This window comes from Cyrtonyx montezumae, unplaced genomic scaffold (assembly GCF_038088225.1).
Source record: "Cyrtonyx montezumae isolate F1298 unplaced genomic scaffold, pur_monq_1.0 scaffold_3, whole genome shotgun sequence".
Classification (NCBI taxonomy): domain Eukaryota; kingdom Metazoa; phylum Chordata; class Aves; order Galliformes; family Odontophoridae; genus Cyrtonyx; species Cyrtonyx montezumae.
In genome coordinates, this window is record NW_027072034.1 from 117,581,539 (window position 1) to 117,601,879 (window position 20,341).

Genomic DNA, 20,341 nt, shown 5'->3' on the forward strand with positions numbered 1-20,341 from the left:
ACTTGTTTCCAGAGGGTGCTGTGAGGGATTTTTGAGCAAAGCAGAAAGAAAGGCACCGATAAATAGAAGATGGATTTGCTAGTGAAGTTATATTAAATGGCTTCCCAGTTAAGATCCCTAGAGTCACCGTTTATCAAAGCACAACTAAAAGTCACTTGCTGTATGGGAGCTTTAGTATGCTCAAGTGTGCTCAAAATTCAGACTCCCTTACATAACAAATAACAGAGTTACACAAACCTTTATGTATAATACTATGCAGAGTAGGCTGAATGCTGGCAGTCTTCCATCACCAAGACTGATTTTTCTAGCAAAATGCTTCAGATATTTACTACAAATAAGGGTTAGGAAAGATCAGAAATCAATTTGTATTTAAATGAAGATGGGAGCTGCTAAAGCAGATGTATAATTAAGTCAAAGTTGTTTAAGTTCAGTGATTTTTAAAAGGAATAATATGTACAAGAGATCTAATTAGGATTTAAGTAAGAAGAGTATCAGCAAAAGTAGTATTTAAATCCTTAGGGGTTCTCTAGTGGTAATAAATGGCTCACTAATAATAGATCTTTCCACCTCACAATGTATCTTCACATCAGATATTTCAGAAAGTAGTTTTCTGTGTAACAGGGAGTGCTGAATAAGAAATAAGCCAATGGAATTACAATCTATAATAGATTTTGAATGGAAGCTTAAACTTTGTGTTTGAAATGCTGATGTAGCTGATGCAATTACATGTTTTGTCCTGATATTAGCATTTTTTTTAGGTTGTACATTACACTTCAGGGTTTTAAAAAGATTTCTTGACTGTGCTAGTGATAGTTTCCTTAAGACACAGGAAAAAAAGAATACCGAATGTCTTCTGAAAGGTTCACACCATGGCTTTGGTGCTGCTTAAATAACAGCTATATAGAGTTACAGTGCGGTTGATTTAGCCTGAGAGCAAACTTGGTTTGTGTAAACAAAGTCAAACTCGTTTTCCTTCCATCAGTCACCTTTCCTTCCTTGTACTTCTGTATGTTTTTGTGTTTTGTCTGTGGAAGGGTGCAAACTGAAGTATGTGTGGTTGTACTGCTGATGGAAATGTTTCTGGGTAGTCTCTTTTTACTAGGGGTAAACTTGTGACCTACAAGTTCCTGTAGCTATACTTTGTCAACCTTTGGAGTGAACCATTGCATGGTAGGTGGCAATTTTTCCCAGTGGAAAATGATGAGTGTCAAGTATCTGAAGGTCTTGTACTTGCCAGATAATTTGCAGAGCTGTCTTTGTAATTAGTCCACAGAAGAAAAACTGGCTCTTGCTCAAGAAGTAGTTTCCAGCAGAAATCGTATGGCCAGCAATAATCATCAGATTCAGGAACTGAAGAAAGCAAAGTCTGCACTGGAAAAGGATGCATCAAAGAAGGAACAGCAGCTGAGCGAGAAGACCAAAATGTTACAGGATCTTCAGAATGAGAGGGTAAATGTCTTTGTCTTTTGAAGTCTTCACACAGACGGTAGAAGGCTCCCCCTGCCCTCTCCCCTCCATTAATTCCTGCTGGATTTCTAAACAAGGGTTATTTTGGGGGCAGAGCACTATTGTACAGCACAGCAACAGCTATTTTACTGAATCTCTGGTGCAAAGACTGCTAACAGTTGAAGTGGGTTTGCTCTAAAATAGGCTGTTAATTTGATCTAAGTGGCTAGACATGTAGAAAAACATTATTAGTTTTAAATCTAAAACTATAAATACACTGCTAATTGTTTGCACTACTAATTGTGGATGGAGATACAGTTATGTCTCAATTGTTTTCCTACTTGGAGCTTTTGCAATCATTTGGTTTGAGTGCTAGACTTTTTAAAGTGAATTTGGAAATTTCTTTTCTAGTGCCTTTTTAATACTTTTATTAAATTTCTCTTCAAGATTTTGAAAGAAAAAGACTTGGCTAATGAAAAATGTAAAACAACAGAGCTCCAGGAAATAAGAAATAGACTTGAAAAAGAAAGTGCTATGCTGAACGAAATGCTTAGAATCTGCAAGCAAGAATCTGAGAAGGTATAATGAGACAAACTGAGCCTCCATGTGGTTGGTTATCTGATAAGAAATATGTACTTATTCAGTAGATGTAATCTGGAATGGCTTTACAGAGATGGTAAGATTACAGGTAAGGGAACCAAAGCATGGATTTCATTGAGGTTCCTGAGCAATGCTGACTTGATTAGTGATAATCCAGGAGCACCGATGCCCACTGTTCTTGGTCAGGTGGACACAAAACTTGTGTTAGTTTCGAGGATCCTTTTCCAGTGTACTGCAGATTCATTGTGGACACCCTTACTTGACTATGCTGAAGTGCAGAAAAGAAAAGATGTTCCAGAGCATCATGAATATTTATTTTTTCCAGATATTCTAGGCACATCTAGTTCTTCTCAAGTATGTGTGGTAGTGCTTCCAGCTCCCTTCATGTGACGTGGTTTTAAAATTTTTTTTGGAGAAAAAACAATGTCAGAAGCCTCATAAAAGACTAACTCTTTTCTGAAATCATGACAATCAAATGAGCTGTTCAAAGGGTAAAACCTGGAGACATCAAATAAATAATTTTAGTCTTGAGTAAAGCAAATGACTTCTTGCTACATTCTATGTATTTCATTTTTTTAGTTTCCTAAAAGGCTATTGGTGTACTTTCCACGTGATACTGTAAGTAATTATATTTACATCTGTTAAACACACGACATTTAAATTGCTGCACAAGTACAGGGACTCTGCCCACACATAAAGGAAGTAACACAGTATTTTAAGTTAAATTTCAGATGTTCTTTTGTTCTCCAGTGTTTAAAAGTGGATTAATTTAGTTTAGATAGAAATCAGTAATTTGTTACTGTCAAGCAGTCTATGCCCAGCAATTTCTTGGTTTTGGAGACTGCTTATTATAATTATCATCGCTTCATGAAATCTGTTAAAAGAGAAAACTTAGAATAATATATACAATCCGTGTACACCAGTGGCAGCTCCAGGTTTTTTGCTTGATACTAAGAGTCAGACTAAAGCAGAAATTGTTTCTTATAGTTCATTACCCTTGCCAGGGAGTGTATAGATGCACTTTTTATAGGACATTGACTTGTTCTCAGGTTATATTCTCTTGCTATCTTTGATTTGCTATTAACTTGCAATGGAAATTTTGATTTATTTCCATAATGAGGCTGGCAACCTCTATTAATCTATTAGTACCTAGTGCTTGGCTGTGTCATTTTAAGGAAAAGGATTCCTATAAATTCAACTATGTATTCTACTTCAAGATTTATTTATTTTTTGATACAGAGAAACAAAGTAATGTTTAGAACCGAATGTATCATTATACTTGTTTAAAACTTAGTATATAAACTTAAACATTTGAGATAAAGTCAAACTATTTTTTTTCCATCAATGTTGGATTTTTACTTTGTCGTTCTTAGTTTTTGAAGCTGATTAGTGCAACCAAAGAACAATGTGAACTAAATTTTACAACTGACTAGAAAATGACAATGAGCATTTCTTTTCAATGAATTTTAGAAAATAATCCAACACAGCTTGGGCTGTCTTAGTAGAAAAAACAATACATTATATTCATTTAAAATAATTGAGCATTGTTAATATATGTATGGGTTTAAAATCTTTGACCATGAAAATCACTGGCACTTTGTACTGTAAAACCATCCATTCTTCCAGTGATAAAATGAAAAAATACCACTGTGCTCTTACTGGAAAACAGTCAGTGCTTTTGAATTTAAGTCAATGCTTCCAATGTTGCCACTCTAACTTTGGGTTCTTGATCCTAACAGGAGGTGGCAAATCTCAAGGATGCAAAACAACTACTACTGATTCAACAGAAATTAGAGCTTCAGGGCAAGATGGATAATATGAATTCAACTCTGGAACAGGAGAATAAAACCCAACAAGCTGTCAAAGATCAGTTGAAAAAGAGAGAAGAGGAACTGAAGAAAGAATGTGCTGAAATTGAAGCCAAACTCGTTAGTGTGTAGAGACTATAAGACTGTTTTGCGAACATGCCTTTAGATTCTTTTGGAGCAGAGAGGAAGCAGAGAGTTATAATGTTAATTTTTACATGACAAGATCAGAAATCTTTGAGGTGTTTAATACTGTGGGAAAATTCAGTAGGAGACAATCTTTTTTAATAAGTTTCATTGGATAAAAGTAATGATTCCAGTATAGTAAAGATTCTTTGCCTTAATTAAATGTAAGGAATATTGAAAGAATACTTGGAAGATCATTTTTTATGTTTTTATGTGGCTTATTCAGCACTCAGAGGTGAAAGAGAAATAAGGTGAAAACTGGAAGCATGAGGAGAAGGAGACCAAGCTCACCATGCAGGTCACAGCTCTGAGTGAAAATCTGGCTACCATGAAGAAAGAGTGGCAAAGCAGTCAGAGATGAGTTAGTGAACTGGAGAAACAGAAGACTTACGTGGGGACATTGCTGTCTTGGAAGCAACAGTGCAGAATAATCAGGATGAGAGAAGAGCATTGCTGGAGAGGTAAGGAGGGGTCATGATGGTGTGGATGTGTAAATTAGGGAATGGTTAGCCTTGCAGCAAGGTTTCTTTCAGTTGACTTGGGATTCCGCATTTAAATCCATGTTTGCAGCTAGTACCTGGGCTGTTGGCTGTGGTTTTCAAGATTGAAACCTTCTACTGTCCCTGCCAAAGCACAGCAAGTGTTGTGAAAAATAACTTTGTTTTGACTGGGTGACTGTGTTGCAGGAAATCAGGCAGGCTTATCAGACCCTTATGTCACCAGAACACCATATTTGTGCCTGTGCTTACAGATTTGTGCCAATCCCCAAGAACCTTCTAAATCTACTGGACGCCTCTGAACTGCGAGGTGTATAGGTTGTAGCTCCTCATCTCATCTGTTGCATGACCCTCACAGGGGCAGGCAGAAGGAGCCTCTCTTAACTAAGAAACCTCTCTTTCTCCATCACTCTGAGTCTCCTCTGTCTTGAATGAATCAGAACAAATGCACTACTAATCTTGAAAGCTAGATCCTGCTCCTTAGTACCTCCTTTAACATAGAATTTGGTTATAGATTTCTAGATAGATCTGCTGCTCATGTTGGAAGACTGAATATAATTGGCTTAGGCAGACTTTCTAGGATTAACATAAGACATTGTCTTCCTCCCCAAAACCTAAAATCTTCCTTTCTCCAGTTTTTTAATGTCTATAGTGTATTTGTTAAGAATTATGCGAGCAGAGTTGCTTTCCTTCAGACAGTGGGAGGACTGCAAGGCAGCAGGAGTTATCTGAAAGCAGAGATAAAAAGGGTTTACAGCATCTGCAAGACAGGAAACTTTCTCCATCTATTTCCGAAGATGTTTAGTGAAGGCAGAATGGAAAACTTTTCTCTCTCCTGTCAAGCTTGTTGATTGGTTTTTGGGTAGTAGGCTTTGGGGAAAGAATGGGATCAGTTCAAATGAGATTATTTTTCTTTGACAGTTCACTGTATGCTGAACTCATCCAGTAACCCTTTTACACCTTAGTAGAAAGACACATTTTAAAATCTAGCTTTCAACAGTTAGCTGCATTTCAGCTTTAGGGAAGTGGCCTTACTAAAATATAAGGTTACTTTTCTCCTCTGTTATCTGAGCTGATCTGCTACAGATGCTTTGTGAGAGCATCCTGTAGCATGGTGATACTTATTGGAGGATACTGATTAATGGACTGCATTCAGTACTGTCCCTGTTGTTTGTAATAGACCCAGGTATTAATAAGCCCCAGATAACTGGGAGCAGTGCCGGGTAATTTTAAATTGATCATTATAACATAATATTTTTCCAGCCAAGGCATCCAAGAACTTTTCACAGCAAGATATTTTCAGCTGGATTTTATGAAGCTAACTATTCTTCTCATAGAATCGTAGAATGGCCTGGGTTGAAAAAGGACCTCAAAGATCATGTAGTTTCAACCCCCCTGCCATGGGCAGGTTCACCAACCACTAGACCAGGCTGCCCAGAGCCACATCCATGCCTTGAATGCTTCCAGGGGTGGGGCATCCACAATTTCTCTGGGCAACCTGTTTCAGTGCATTACCACCCTCTGAGTGAAAAACTTCCTCCTAACATCCAACCTAAATCTCCCTGTTTTAGTTTAAAACCATTTCCCCTTGTTCTGTCACTATTGACCCCTGTAAACAGTCAATAAGACTGTCGATATGTTCCCTTCAAGTATTGGAAGGCCCCTATTAAATCTTCCTGGAGCCTTCTCTTCTCCAAGCTCAACAAGCCCAGTTCCCTCAATTTTTCCTCACAGGAGAAGTATTCCAGCCCTCTGATCATTTCTGTGGCCCTCCTCTGGGCCCATCTCCATCATGACAGCCTGCTTTACAGGAGGCAGAGTACATAGTCTTATATGTTTTGAACTGACTATACAATTTTTATCCTTAGGTGTATAAAAAGTGAGGGAGAAATTGAAAAGCTTCAATCCAAACTTGTAGAAATGAAGAAAAAGCTGGACAACACTACTGCTGCAATGCAGGAGCTAGGCCGAGAAAACTAGTCATTACAGGTATTAATTTGATTTGAAGCAATTAAACCTGTTGATTCTGTCTGTGGGGCTAGTGAGAAACAAAGTTTGTATCACATTCATGGTGGGTTACTTTTCCACAGTGACTAAGGTGTTCCAGTGGTGCACAAAGACAATATTTCTTTCTGTGGGTTAACTTTGCTCAAAATTTTCTTTCTGAGAAAATACAAGCTCTCAGTGTTATGGCAGAACTGGTGTTTTTGCTGCATAGTATGTGCAATGGAATTGAGCAAATTAGTACAAGTTAGATATGCATTTTGATTTGTATTATTTGTGTAAATTTAAATAGATCGAACACACCCAAGCTCTCAACAGGAAATGGGCAGAAGACAACGAGGTATAGAATTGTATGGCCTGTGGAAAAGGCTTTTCAGTGACAGTGAGAAGGGTAGGTGTTTTCCTGTGTTTCTGTGGGGATTTTCTTTTTCTTTTTTTTCTGTTGCTTTCAAACTATTTTACATGCAATACACTTTGGAAAATGGCTTTAAAAGTGCTGTGGTATTTGAGACGTCTCAGAATACATGTACTGCTTATGGTTCCTTAAATACTAAAAGTAATGTTTGTGGGGATGACTGTATTCATGCTTCTTCTACTATTTTAACAACAACAATTTATAAATAGCATTAAAGATTTCAGTCCTCAAATAAGCAAAATTATACTGTTATGAGAGTAGTTACAGTAAACTTTCTTATAACCAGTCTGGACTGTATGTACAAGTGAAAAATTAAGGTGAATTTGTTGAAACTGGAAATACGTGAAAATATGAGACATCAACGTGGTCTGATTTGTGATTGAATCTTCGTAAGCACTAGCTAGACACAGAACAGAAGAAATAACTGGCTATGCTTTAGGTCTGTAAAACATCCATAGTCAGGTAAGATGTTAGCACCCCTTCGTTGGTGGGGTCTGCCCTCCATCCAGAGATTGTCATTACTGTCCCTCCATAAAGTTACTTGGAAATGAAGTCGGGAAGGTGTATTCATGAGGTTCATTTTGTAGTGCTTCCAGATTTCTTTTTAGGTAGTTCTCCCTGTCCTATGTTATTTGTTGTCACGTCCTTTGGGTAGTCTTTGAACAAAGGCTGCTGGATTGTTTTATTCAAGATTGTTGTATTCAAGTACTTCCTCATGTGAAAGCAGGTAGGAGGAACATGTTTTATGCAACCAAAAAAAGTTAAGAGAAATTAATAAGAAGTAGTTACAACCAGTTCAGTTCTGAAAATGGCATAGGCAGCATTCAGTGAAGCAGCACTTCTAATGATTTTACTCCTATATCCTTTAGGAAGGATTTGTCCTACGCTATTACATACGAGTTCAGGGTGCTATGTAACTACTATTTAAAAATTCAAACTTCAGAGACATGAGAGAGTTGAGTTGGCATGATAATGATCTCCATTAATGACCTATGCCCATAGCTCTTTAATTAATTCTCACAATTATTTTTTTTTCTCTTTCACAGCATCACTGTAGACAGTGTGGAAGTATTTTTTGTGCTGAGTGCTCAGCAAAGAATGCCTTAACTCCTTCTAAGAAGCCTGTCGGGTCTGTGATACTTGCTTTAATGACTTGCAAGGATAACCGGTGTGAGCAACAAAGAAATGTTACACTAAAATTTAGTATTTCTGTTGATGCACTTCATGCAGCACTCAGACTACTACTCAGTTTGGACAATGATTGTAACACTTGACAAAATTTAGTATATTTAAAATGTTTATTGATACGAAGTAAAACTATTGTATTTTTTGTGAGATATGGGCTCAGATCAACTAAGCTTATTGCCGTCTACCCTGGAATGAGCTTCTGTGTCTAGATTAGAATATCCAATTATTTGTAAATAAAGTTTAAACAGAGGATTAACAATGTATTTTTTTATCTTTATTTATTTATTTTTTTCTGAGAGAAAATGCATTTATGTGATATTGCAGTCTATTCTTGTTTCCTTCCGTGGAAAAGGAAGATGCAAAAATTTGTGAGGATGTTGTGTATCAAAAGTTGCTGCAATAGCATAACTCATTGCTGCATTTGATTGCGTATCTGATGTTTTTATAACCTCTTGTGGTTTTGTTTTCTTTCTCTCTTCTCTGGTTTTTGGACTTTTCTCTTTAAAGTTTGAACTCCAAAATGAGGTTTAAATGGCTGGACTCAACTCTCTTCAGAGGGTGCTGCAGTTAACTTTTCTCCTGTCTCTTCCTTCAGCTTTTGGTGGAAGAAGCAGAGCGCTTGGTACTTGTGACAAACTTCACTCTCCCACTGTTTCATCAGTTGCTGAGGGTTCTTAAGCTGTATGCTAGTTCTATGATTTAGTCTGCTTAGAATGGTGTTTTGAATCTCCTGGAGCTGGCTTAGCTGTAAGCCAAACAGCTCTAGATAAGCAGGTCTGTATATACATTTTTAGGTCATAGATTCATTGACTTGCTTGGGTTGAAAGGGGCCTTTAAAGATCAACTACTCCAACCTCCCTGCAATGGACACTATATCAGGTTGCTTAAAGTCCCATCTGACCTGACTTTGAACAGCTCTTTGAAATGAGAATCTGGTGTTTGGCCTCAAAACTGTTACTTTTATTTCTTCTGAGCTAAGGTTACCTATTCTGATACTAGGGCAACTTTGTCTTAAATACTCTGATAAATTCCTTACAACCCAAACCATTCCCCGTCTTAAAAAGCTGTGCTGGCTGCTCAGAGATAAGGAATATGTCCTCAGTTCCTTTGCTCCTTGACTTCCAAGGTAAAGAAACAAATTCTGTTACAGTGACCGGAGAGTTAGCCATCTTTAGGCAGGTTTGTTTACTTTTCTCTACTGACAGCTCTATATAGGAATGAAGAGAAGACTCTTGCGTAAAATGTCCAGTATTGACTCTAAAATAAAAAGATTTTTTAATCCATCTTTCCCAGTAGTGATCTGCCTTTCATATTCTAACTGCGTCATTCTAAATTTGCGTGCTCAAGCAATCTTCCCCAAAAAGTTTTCTTAAAATTAAATTGTTATTTCCCAAAAGTGAAATTGTTTGAAATTTCAATTGAAAAGCTGAATTGTTTAACTGGTTCTCCTAACTATAGAATAAAAACATGATAACTGAATTACCAACTTTTCAGTTTGAACTTGAGAGTTGCTTGCTTGAAAGAAATGGTTGCTGTAATAACACCATATGAAAAAATCTTCTGGAGTTGCTGTATCTCCTTGTTGTTGGAGATGCTCAGAATATGAATGATTTGAATAGAAAGTAAGTGCAGAACTCTGCCTCTGGGCATTTCTTTTATTTATTAATTAACCAAGGGTATCCAGAAGGTTTGCTTTCAAGCCTTTCTTTGCCTGACAAGTGACTTTAGAAATCTGTCAAAGGTAAAGATATTGGAGTCTTTCTCCAGCCTAGGTCTGGTTGTGAAACATGGAGCCTGGTGCTGCTTTCAGAGCAAAGGACAACCACACTGAGCAGTAGGGATTTTAAGAATGAAGAGGGAAGCCTCCCACAGCTGCATAAAGGAAAAAAATGTACGTGGTAGATGAAGATGGAAATCTCCCAGGGGAGCTAGGGAATTGGTTAAAAGACTCTCTTGTGTTCAGATGTTTTAGTTTTGAATGGGAATGTTTAAAACCTGAGGAGATGGCTGTACTGTAAGAGGAACATAGTAGAAGTTCTGGCGGAGTTGTTCTTGATTAGACCATTTGTGATGCTTATGTGTAAAGATGAGCAAAGTCACTAGCTCAGCTGGCTGCTGAAGCAGTGTGTTTAGTTGGCCGCAGGGTAACTCTTGTTGCAGAGCTCCCCGTCTTCAGGGTGAAACCTGCTCTGTTTCTGAAGGTTGCTTTTTCATGACCAGTGCATCTGAGTTGACTTTTTGAGGGGACAAAAATGTTTTTCAAATACATATTTGCAGAAAAAAAAAGAATTGTTAAAATCAAGAGGAACAGTGCTGGGGTAGAAGCTTTCATGCTTGAGGATTTAGTCTACAGCGAAGTTCTACAGCTTTTCATTGGAGTAAATTAGTGACTTCGTTGCTAAATCTTATGCTCCTGCACTTTTGCTTATGATTCTTAGTGCAGATCTGTAATCACTGACGAGTTGATGAACCATAAAATGCTGTCAGCCTGGCTTTCAGGTTGGAACCTGTGCTGAAGCTTGGAAAAATGACCTATGAGGATTATTATTATAATAAGGAAAACTGGAAGTTAAAAAGCTCAGTATTTGTAAATTTGCTCACAGATAGTTACTTTGATGAACATGTTTTCAGTAGGAATATGCTTTTTTTTTTTTTTTTTTTTTGTATTACTGTTGTTGCACTGCTTTAAAATAGAGATAATAGGAAAAGCCTAGTAAAAAGACTGGTAGGTTTCACCACACAGAGTTAAAGGACTCTGGACAAAATAATTGAATGCACTGATTTTTCAGAATAAAAAAACAGAAAAAAATGGCAGAAGAAACTAGAACTTGGGAACCAGAAGACATGGAGTGATTTGTTTTAGCCTTTAACAAGAACCACATTGCTCTGATTCACTGAGGAGAGGCCATTATAGAGCAAGATGTGGAGGGAAAAAATAGTAAAACGTACGCTTGCAGAAGTAGGTATGTGGGATCCTCAAGCTGCCTTTGGTTACCAGCCATTACTATAGCATCAGGAATGTGACAATTAACTGTGGGATTTTTTCCTGAAACTGTGGATGAAGTGTCTTCAGAGAGAACATACAGAATCTTTGGTGGGGAGCAGGATGTGAAACACCAGCTACTGCTTGGGCTGAGATGATCTATTGAGGCAATTGGAAAAGTGTAAAGGATGGCATTGTTAAGGATGGGGAGAGGTTCTTTTAACTTTTTGGAGACACTGCATATCTTCCTAATCAAGTGGTTGTGATCCCTTGGGTTGTTGCCTCCAAAATACCAAATCCTACTATTTTTATTCCAGCCTCAAGTCAGCAGTACATATTTCATATTTCTACACTGCAGTCCCTGTGGAGACAGGTTGCATTGCACGGCTCAGTGGCAGGCTTTTGATCTCAGCTGGATGTGCTTCTCTGTTGTTTCTTCTCCCCATGTATTCCTTCCCTCCAGTGACCTTCCCCTTTCTACAACGATTTAACAAAGACAATAAAACTGAGTCACAGTAGGAAAACTTGCTGTCTCCAGATGAGGAGCCAAAGAGAAATTGCTGCTGCTGCTTCCAGCAATGCTTTAGCTTAAAGTGCAGTTTCTTTCCTCTGTTTTTGGAAGGTGTCAAGTAACCAGGTTGCTGTGGAGTGTGGAGCACTAGGCTCATACAAGTGCAATGAATATTTTTGTTGGTTTTGGAGCCATCAGGGTTATTTGTGAATCCTCACTAGAGAGCTTTCGTAGTGGAGGAAGGGGATATTTGGGAGCACAAAGTATCCCTGGTGTTTGTATTACATTAGCAAGAATAATTGAATCTTGCATACTAGAGGTAAAAAAAAAAAATGATGTTCCTGAAGAGGGGACCTGGAAAACTCAAGTATTATTCTAGGTTGTTAAATGCCAGTTAAATGGAACGTTGTAACAAATGTTTTGTGCAAAACTTAAAAATTTATGACCAGTATTCAGTGTCAGACAGAAAACTGCTGGAGCTGAAGTTCAAACAGGGCATAAATCCTGCATGGAAGAATGACACAGTAGTTTAAGTATGATAAAACTGATAAATTACTCCTCCAGGGTACCACCCTTCCACTCATATTCTTGTGGGACTAGGAAATAACACTGTCATTTGCACTATGCACTTTTTGCTGTCTAACTGAATATAATCTGGAGTCGGTGGAATGGCATTGTTGGCATTGCTTGTGCTAGCTGTAAGCAATGGACAGAAAGTTTATCTTCAGCTGGACTTTTCACTGTTATTACATTTGGCCCCTTGCTATGTAAGGAGAAATGCACTTGTAATTAATGTGTACTAAAAGCAAGATCATCTGAGAGCACATGTAACAAGAAAATTCATGTAGTCACGCACACATTGTCTTTGTTAGAGCTTCATTTTAAGATTATAAAATGAAAGTATGTGAATTTTATATATTTTCAGGGTTTTTGCCAGTTGTTCAGTTCTTTATTTATGAAGTATTGACTCCACTGTCACTTCTAGGATAAGTCTGAAATCACTGTCAAACCACAGCCTCTCTCCAGAAGCACTAAATGGTCTACTCTTCAAAACCAGCAATAACTGGATAGTAAAGTCCCTCCACAGAAACTCAGTTTCACTTTTAAATTTTCAAAGGGGCGCTGAACTAAGAACTTTGCATCTTTACAGGGAGCATTAGATGCTTCCTACAATCACAATAATGAGGAAAAGAGGTACTAGTTAGTATCGCAAACTCTGCCTTTTGTCTGTAGCCTGCCACCTACTGTGCCCTCGCTGTGCAGGAGATACAGGAGTTATCAGTTCAACCGGAGATTTCTGAAGCCCCACTGACACTTTTGGATCAGTGTTACTATGAAAGCAGAAGCCTGGTAGTTTTCCAATTTCACCTCTCCCTGTGACCTAAACTAAAAAAATATATTACAAAAAATCTGTTTCCTGCCTTTTTTGGGTAAAGAGGGCTGAGAGCAGAGCTCTCGTTATTAAATGTTGACAGGGCTGCACTGGCAGGCCCCAGCTCCTGCTATTGGGTTTATGGCAAAGTACTCTGTTGTAATCACTCTGAATCTTCCTGGCACAAGTGGAGTGTTTAGGAGTATGTCTTGCTGAGTTAGCAAATACCAGAACTTTTTATATTTATGTGTCCAAAATGCTGCTTGTATAGGATTTATCACTTTTGTAAGAAAAGAATAAAAAATAACAACAAAAAAAGAAGTCAGAAAATCCCACCATATGATACCATTACATAAGATTTCATTTGAACTACCTCTCAGCATACGATTCAAATGTTAGGTAAGCTTAATAGGGTTTGCTCACTGTTACATCATGTAAAAGTTATAGTGAATGCCAAAATCACAAAAGTTTATCACCAAAAAATAATTAAAAAAGAATAAGTCTTTCTTTTTATGTGTTTGGAAGTATCTAATAGTTTGAAGTTACTGTAAACTCTGTTGTATTTTTTTAACCTCTCTAGTTTTAGTCTTGCAAACTCTAGCTGGTAGACAGGAGACAAACCATAACCACAGGCTTTCATAATCACGGTCTGCTGAGGAAAAACAATTCTGTGTGCAGCATTGCTGCTTGGCTATGGATAGCCTCATTCACCGAATGTACCATTAATTGAGTATTTTTTTTCTTCAGTACTCGAGATGTGAACTCGATGAATGGTTTCTGTAATGGATGCGTGCCACAAACTGCATTGTCTTGTTTGCCTCCTTCCTGAGTTTTAATGATCAGTATATTATTGCAGATGTGAATATCGCACATACAATTTATTTTCTGTATGATTGTATAAAGTATAAATGGAAGAAGTTTGAAGTTCTTACCTGCTATTTAGAGGTGATGTATTATAACAGCCTTATGACACAGTTTTACTTGCAGAGTACCGTGCTTCTTTTAAACCGCATCATACCATCTTGGTAGGTATACTTTGCATGAGTGTGTTTGGGTTTTGTTTCCTTTTCACTGAAGTTTAATTCTTAAGTTCTATTTCAGTGTTTGTGTTTACTACTTGTGACCATGTAGTTGTGCCTTACATTGTGAAAGAATTTGGTCCAACGTGCACTGTAATTCCTAAACTGCGGTTTGAAAGGTGGCTGTGGATTTGGATGAGAAAATGACACCATGCATCAACCAGTTCTGTATAAACTATAATGAAATGTTATTGAAATGGAATTTTTGTTTTCTAACCTGTTACAGGGTTGATGAATGACAATAAAAGAAAAAAATTAGACCTTTCTAACAGACCTTTCTGTCATTCGCTTTAGACAGCAAACTGCTTGGAAAAGGGGGATATCTCATCGTGTAAGTGAACTGGTGGGAAGCCTGCATTTGAGAGCAAACTGTACTCTCTGACTTTTTAGACCTGCGGGAAGCTACAGTGAAAACTTTCATGAGGAGACAGTAATAAAGTTTAATTCAAAGTAATTTTTCCTTTCCGAGTGATGGCACGATGCTGCTGGGCATGCAGGATTCAGTTAGACTTTCTGTCAGTCAGACTTTGCACTCAGTGTAATCTGGCACCTGGCATAGCTGGGGGACTTAACTGAGGTGCTGGTTCTGCTTCTTCAGATTAAGGACTTGTTCACCTGTTGGACAGAAGCCTCATGAAGAGCAGAGGGAGAAGCCAGGTGATCAGTGTGTGTGCAATCAGTCCCATGATAAAGTGGCAATTGAATTATGGAGCATTTGTAAATACTATGTTTAGAAACTGAAGCAGATCTTCCTAGGATCTCTGCGTAAACAGTAGAGAAAGTTTGAGAGAAGACTTCTCTGAAACGCAGTTCAAATTGGGAAGTTCATTTCTGCCTCAATTGCTTTCTGGGGAATCTTTAGACTACGTAAGTTTTTCTCCTTGAACGCAGCCAGGATATGAGTACTGCCTTCCCCTAGCGTGTCTTCCTTTGGAGAAGTACTGACCTTGAGGAAATGATCTCCAGGACTGTTGAGCTGCCTGGTAAACTGAGCAGACCTGTCTTAATGGCCTTTCTGGCAAAAAATATACAGAAGCACAAAAACTCCCCCTGTGATAGCTCGCAAAGCACAGGGCTTTATCTGACAGGTGTAACTTCTCTCGGCTTAAAAATCTTTCTTTGAAACATCTCTGGTTGCAAAATACTGTGAGGTTCTGGGGAGGCAGCTGGGATGGGAGAGTGTGACCAGGTGCAGCTGGGTACGGATCAGTGGGGATTGAGCACAGCTGTTGGAGCCAAGCTGTGGCTGAGTGCTTGCAGCTTGCATGGCCTCCTGGAGTAGATCTGCTGTGTATGCTTAGTTCTGCTCTCTTGTTCTCCACGTTCGCTGCTTGGTGTGAAGCCTGGATAGCTGCTGCATTCTTGTTAAGCTGTGACAGAAATCTCTACCGTGAGTGTAAAGGGGAAGAGCAAGAACGTGTACTGCATCTGAAGGATGGTGAGCCAGGTAAGTCTGTATAGAATCTATGGTCTGGAGTCTGTATGTATAGAGGTGAACTAGTGGAGAGGGATAAAACAGACCACCACATCCTGATGGATGGAGCTTGATTAGGGGCAGTGTCTGAGCTTATGACTCTGAATTGATGTCAGAACAGAGATAAGGAAGTGTGCTGATTTAATTGTGAGTAATGTGGACAGTTCTAAAGGTGCTTCTGAATTCTTCTGCATAGTCCTCATCTGCATAAAAAGTGTACTTTAAAGGCTAACTTCCCTGCTTAGGGAGATTATCTGGTTTGGCACAGCAAGTGGGAGATGTGGCAGGACAATTTTGTGTGGTTCTAGGGCGTCTCTTCTCTCTTGACAGTGGCTAATTTCAGGCACTTAGCCAAGGCTAGCCTGGTGAGAGCACCCTTCTCCCTCAGTACTAACCTCTGAGAGTGTTGTGGCAAGCAGATGCTGACTGTTTTGTGGGTCAATTCTTGTATCTCTAAAAAAATGAAGTGATTAGCAGCTGTGTACTATATGGAATGCAGAACTGTAGTGAATATCAAATGGTTTAATACAGAAGTTCAAGTTAAAGAGAAGAAATAGTGCTGCCTTTGGGGTTCAGTTTTGTGGAGAATAAATAATTCGTGATGACAGATCTGTTAATTAATAATGTTGTGAAAAAAATTTAGGTAAAAAAGAAGTTCCCATTATGTGTGGAGCAGCACTGCACTTATGTTCTCTTTTTGTGTATTCTGTGGTTTCTGTAGTGTACCTTAGTGTTAGATGTAAGAATGACCTTTTTTGAAGAAATGGGGCATTAAAAAGGCTCCTCACAAAAAATAAAAATAAAAACTAGTGGAGACTCAAGGCAACATATGCTTTTACTTATCTACTCCCACAGCTTCAGTGTGCAATGTTACAGAAGAGAGGCAATAACCATGGGAGCTATGACTAGAGAGTTACCTATAGTTTTAATTATGTGAAGTTTGTGAATATGTTTTGTAGAGTTCTAGGCTTCTGGTGAATGAGTTCTCCTCACCAATGTAGGTGTTTTCCTTGTCTTGCTTTTCTAGGAAAGAACAGGTTGTATTAACACTTCCCTGGAGGGGAAGAGCCTTCCCCAAGCTGAAGCAAAGAGGGATCCAAGAGTGATGCATTTGTTGCATGGCTCATTTTCCCATTCCAATTATTCCTACATCCTGTGGTCAAAACTTGTCTCTTCTGTTTAGTCGAGTCAGAAGCTTGTGAGTTTCAGAAAGTTAATGCAAGCTGGAGGAAATAACAGTGCTATTACCACAACAGTTTTCTGTTGGAGCTCTGCTGGCATTATTAAATTTCAGAGGATTCAGCAGGGGAACAGAGAAGAGTGCTTTTCTTGGTTTCATGTTGCTTCATGTAATTGGAGACTGCTCTTTCTATCTGTGACATCCACGTTTCCTGTTACAAGAAAAATAATCGGTAAGCCTAGGCAATCTGAGAATTTCTAGCAATTCAGAAAGATGAACACCCACAAACCTTCAGCTTATTTGGTGTTTCTTCAGGCCCAGACTTTCCATTCTCAAAGTGAGCATGAGTTGTCCCAGAGCCCATATTCCCAGTTGTGAAGGCCACAGCACATCACTGTGTTCTAGGCCAAAGATGTCCAGTGAAGGTTTTCTTTATGGTATGAAGATGGGATTTTAATTCTCTGCTTTTACATTTGCTGCTGGCTATTTTACCTATTTTTGCTCATTATTTTTTGTTTATCGTTTAATTCAGTCCCTGCAGCTTGGGCTCCCTGTTAAACTGGTTAAGATGACTCTGGTGCTATCAACACCACAAATGGCTGACCCATCTGAGGTCTGTCACATGCTGCCATGTGAATTTCATTTTTCTGCACCATGCTGACCAGCACCAGCTCTTTATCATCCAAGTTTGAAGATGGGAGATGATGGCTGCAGAGGGCTTTAAAAAACTGAACTCCTCTCTGGGCTAGTTCAGATGGTCTGGGTCATGGAAGCTGAGCTGTCTCAGAACTGCTGTGATCAAACATTGCAAATTGTTTGGCAGCATTACAAGCTGGAGGTCTTGCTGTGCATCTCCCTCTGTAGAGGTTTGGTTTTGCCTATTCAGTGGCTGCTCTTCCTGCTTAAATGTGCACTGAGTCATTGAACTTTGATGCAGGGGCAAAAATGTGTGAACAGAGGCAGCCTGCTCTACTTCATGCTATGCTGGGATTAATAAATTTGGTTACTGACCCATCATGTTGTTTCTTATGTGTGTACATCCTGAATGAGATAAATATATCACTGAAAAATAAATGTCGGGGGGCTGGATTGTGTGCTGTCTTTGGTTATGGGGCTGTGAAAAGAGCCTTTTGGTGATGTATTTTCTTGATAGTAAAATAAAACTGTAAGACACTGGCAAGGTGGTTACAATCTGTCATGCAGACAGGTTTAAAATATCACCTCTCCTGTTCAGTAACAGGTAAGTACTTCTTGAGGATGTACCTATTCCAAGTATGAACCAGTGGCTTGGAAATGGAAAGAGTTTACTTGTTGCTAAAACATGTTTTCACCCCGAAAAAGGTGGTCTACTGTGATTTATATGGAAAATAACTATCACTGGTAGTCACATTTTCGATGTAGGTATTAGAGAATGGATTTCAAATGACAGGGTAAAAAACAAACAAAAAAGTAAAGAACCAAACTCCAGCAGTGCAAGGTTCCTACCTTGTTTTCAGAGGTTATAAACAGCACTGCTACTAGGAATGTGATGTGAAAATGAGGGGTAAATGTATATAACAGTAGAATGAATCATACGATCTGTTCAATATGAAATTGCAGGTTTTTACTATGCATAGGTAAGCATAATACAGGTTTCTGATTTGGGTACTACAAATATGAATAGGGAGGTTATTTTTTTCTGGATTCTCTGAAGGGCCTCTCCGTCTTCCTTTCTATTATGCAATTATTTTAGCAATCAGAAATTATCTTTTTCAGACACAAAACCTGCTATCAACCCTGATTTAAACAAAACAACAACAAAAAATGTTCAAAAGTAAAAATTCTGTAGTAAATAAAATGTGAGCCAGCATGCTATTTTTTGGTTTGTTCTGTCTGGTTTGTTCTGGGCAGAAAGGAACCAGATGAGGTTTAACAAGAACAAATGTGGAGTCTTGTACCTAGGGAGGAATAACTGCATGCAATGATGCAGGCTGGGGATGACCTGCTGGAGAGGAGCTCTGAGGAGAGGGACCTGGGTGTCCTGGGGGATGACAGGCTGGCCATGAGCCAGCAGTGTGCCCTCGTGGTCAAGAAGGCCAATGGGATCCTGGGCTGCATTAAAAAGAGCATGGCCAGCAGGTTGAGGAAGGTGATTCTCCCCCTTTACTCTGCCCTGGTGAGGAGTATTGTGTCTGGAGTATTGTGTCCAGGGCTCCCCGGTACAAAAAAGACAGGGATCTCCTGGAAAGAGCCCAGTGGAGGGCTACAAAGATGTTAAAGGGCGTGGAGCACCTCTCTTATGAGGAAAGGCTGAGAGACCTGGGTCTGTTCAGCCTTGAAAAAAGAAGACTCAGGGGATCTGATCTAAGGAGTGGGAGGCAAAGGGATGAGGCCGGACTCTTCTCAGCAGTGTGTGGCGATAGGATGAGGGGAAATGGCCATAAACTGAAGCATAGGAAGTTCCACACAAATGTGCATGGGAACTTCTTCACAGTGCAGTGACGGAGCAGTGGCACAGCTGCACAGAGAGGTGGTGGAGTCTCCTTCTCTGGAGACATTCAAGACTCACCTGGACGCCTACCTGTGCAACCTAGGCTAGGGAGCTGCTTTGGCAGGGGGTTGGACTCGATCTCCGGAGGTCCCTTCCAACCCCTACAGTTCTGTGATTCTATAATTATCACAGTTGTGATCCTCCTCTAGGGTAAGTGCAGTTGTATAATTAAAGAAAAGATCAGCAACATACCTTGGCAGACTCTGTTTGTGCTTGTAGCAGGAAGACTGCTATGCACTGCCGATACCTATTTTCATGCTGTATTAGGAAAGCATTTCGCAGGCTGGAAACTGTGGAGAAAAAGCAAGCCAGAAGAAATGATACAAGTTCCCTCGTGCAGCTGCCACCCCAATTTTATATCACATTGGTGATGACTGAAGACATGATACATATAGCCATCACTTCTCATTCTTAATAGGACGATGCACCCTTGTGGGGTTAATTTTCATTGTGTGGGAAGCTTTGTTATTTCCTAAAGATAATTCTGCTTGTATTAATTTTAGTTTTCAGTTACTTAAAAGCAGCTGAGCTGCGTGAGGATTGAGTCAGGCTGAAGGTCATTTAATAAGCTTCCATTCAAGTGGACTAAATTGTAACTGATGTTATAGAAGAGTCATTATCAAACAAAATGAGAGTAACTTCCAAGTCAGAATGTGTGTTACTGGCTTCAGAGACAGACCTCTGCTATTTCGCATCTAAAATGGCATATCTTGAGGAAGGTCCTGACATTCACAGGGAGTATGAATACAGTGTTGTGCCTTGTGTCTACTCACTGCAACGCGGGAGGTTTTGGGCCAGCATTATCCTGCCTGCTGCCAAAAATGCATCTCTATAGTGCTGCAATATACATACCTATTTCTAATCCCTGTACTGAGGTATTTTTCTTTCTAAAATAGGATCAGCCTTTGGCAAGCTAATGTATGTAGATAAAAAAAACAACTGAGTTTTGATTTTTGATTGGTGTGGTGGCTCACTTCAGTCCCACACTGCCCTGCTGAAGTAGATTCCTGAGAATACTCTAACTGATCTTTTACTTCTGCCATGACCTCACTGCCTGAGTTACAAATAAAC

At 39.1% G+C, this 20,341-nt stretch overlaps 2 protein-coding genes across 3 annotated transcripts in view; one reads left to right on the top strand and one right to left on the bottom strand.

The window, feature by feature from the left end:
• The first annotated feature begins 1,270 nt into the window (after positions 1-1,270).
• LOC136051752 (early endosome antigen 1-like) lies at positions 1,271-8,074 on the top strand. Of its 2 annotated transcripts, XR_010622492.1 has the most exons (6): positions 2,093-2,134; positions 3,786-3,974; positions 4,264-4,498; positions 6,403-6,523; positions 6,831-6,929; positions 8,000-8,074. XR_010622492.1 is itself a non-coding variant. In XM_065741328.1 (4 exons), exons 1-4 carry the CDS (start codon positions 1,321-1,323, stop codon positions 4,285-4,287), a joined length of 474 nt encoding a protein of 157 aa, XP_065597400.1. In that variant the 5' UTR covers positions 1,271-1,320; the 3' UTR covers positions 4,288-4,336. The 2 variants fall into 2 exon arrangements, 1 of the variants encoding a protein (XP_065597400.1); XM_065741328.1 differs by lacking the exons at positions 2,093-2,134; positions 6,403-6,523; positions 6,831-6,929; positions 8,000-8,074 and adding exons at positions 1,271-1,449; positions 1,894-2,025 and having other exon boundaries at positions 4,264-4,336.
• Positions 8,075-16,843: 8,769 nt separating this feature from the next.
• PLEKHG7 (pleckstrin homology and RhoGEF domain containing G7) overlaps positions 16,844-20,341 on the bottom strand; it is a 30,027-nt gene continuing 26,529 nt past the window's right edge. The window contains exons 15-16 of the mRNA XM_065743177.1: positions 19,463-19,560; positions 16,844-16,951 (exon numbers count right to left, since the gene is read on the bottom strand). Coding sequence (XP_065599249.1) covers positions 16,844-16,951; positions 19,463-19,560 — 206 coding nt within the window. The remainder of the gene's footprint in view (positions 16,952-19,462; positions 19,561-20,341) is intronic.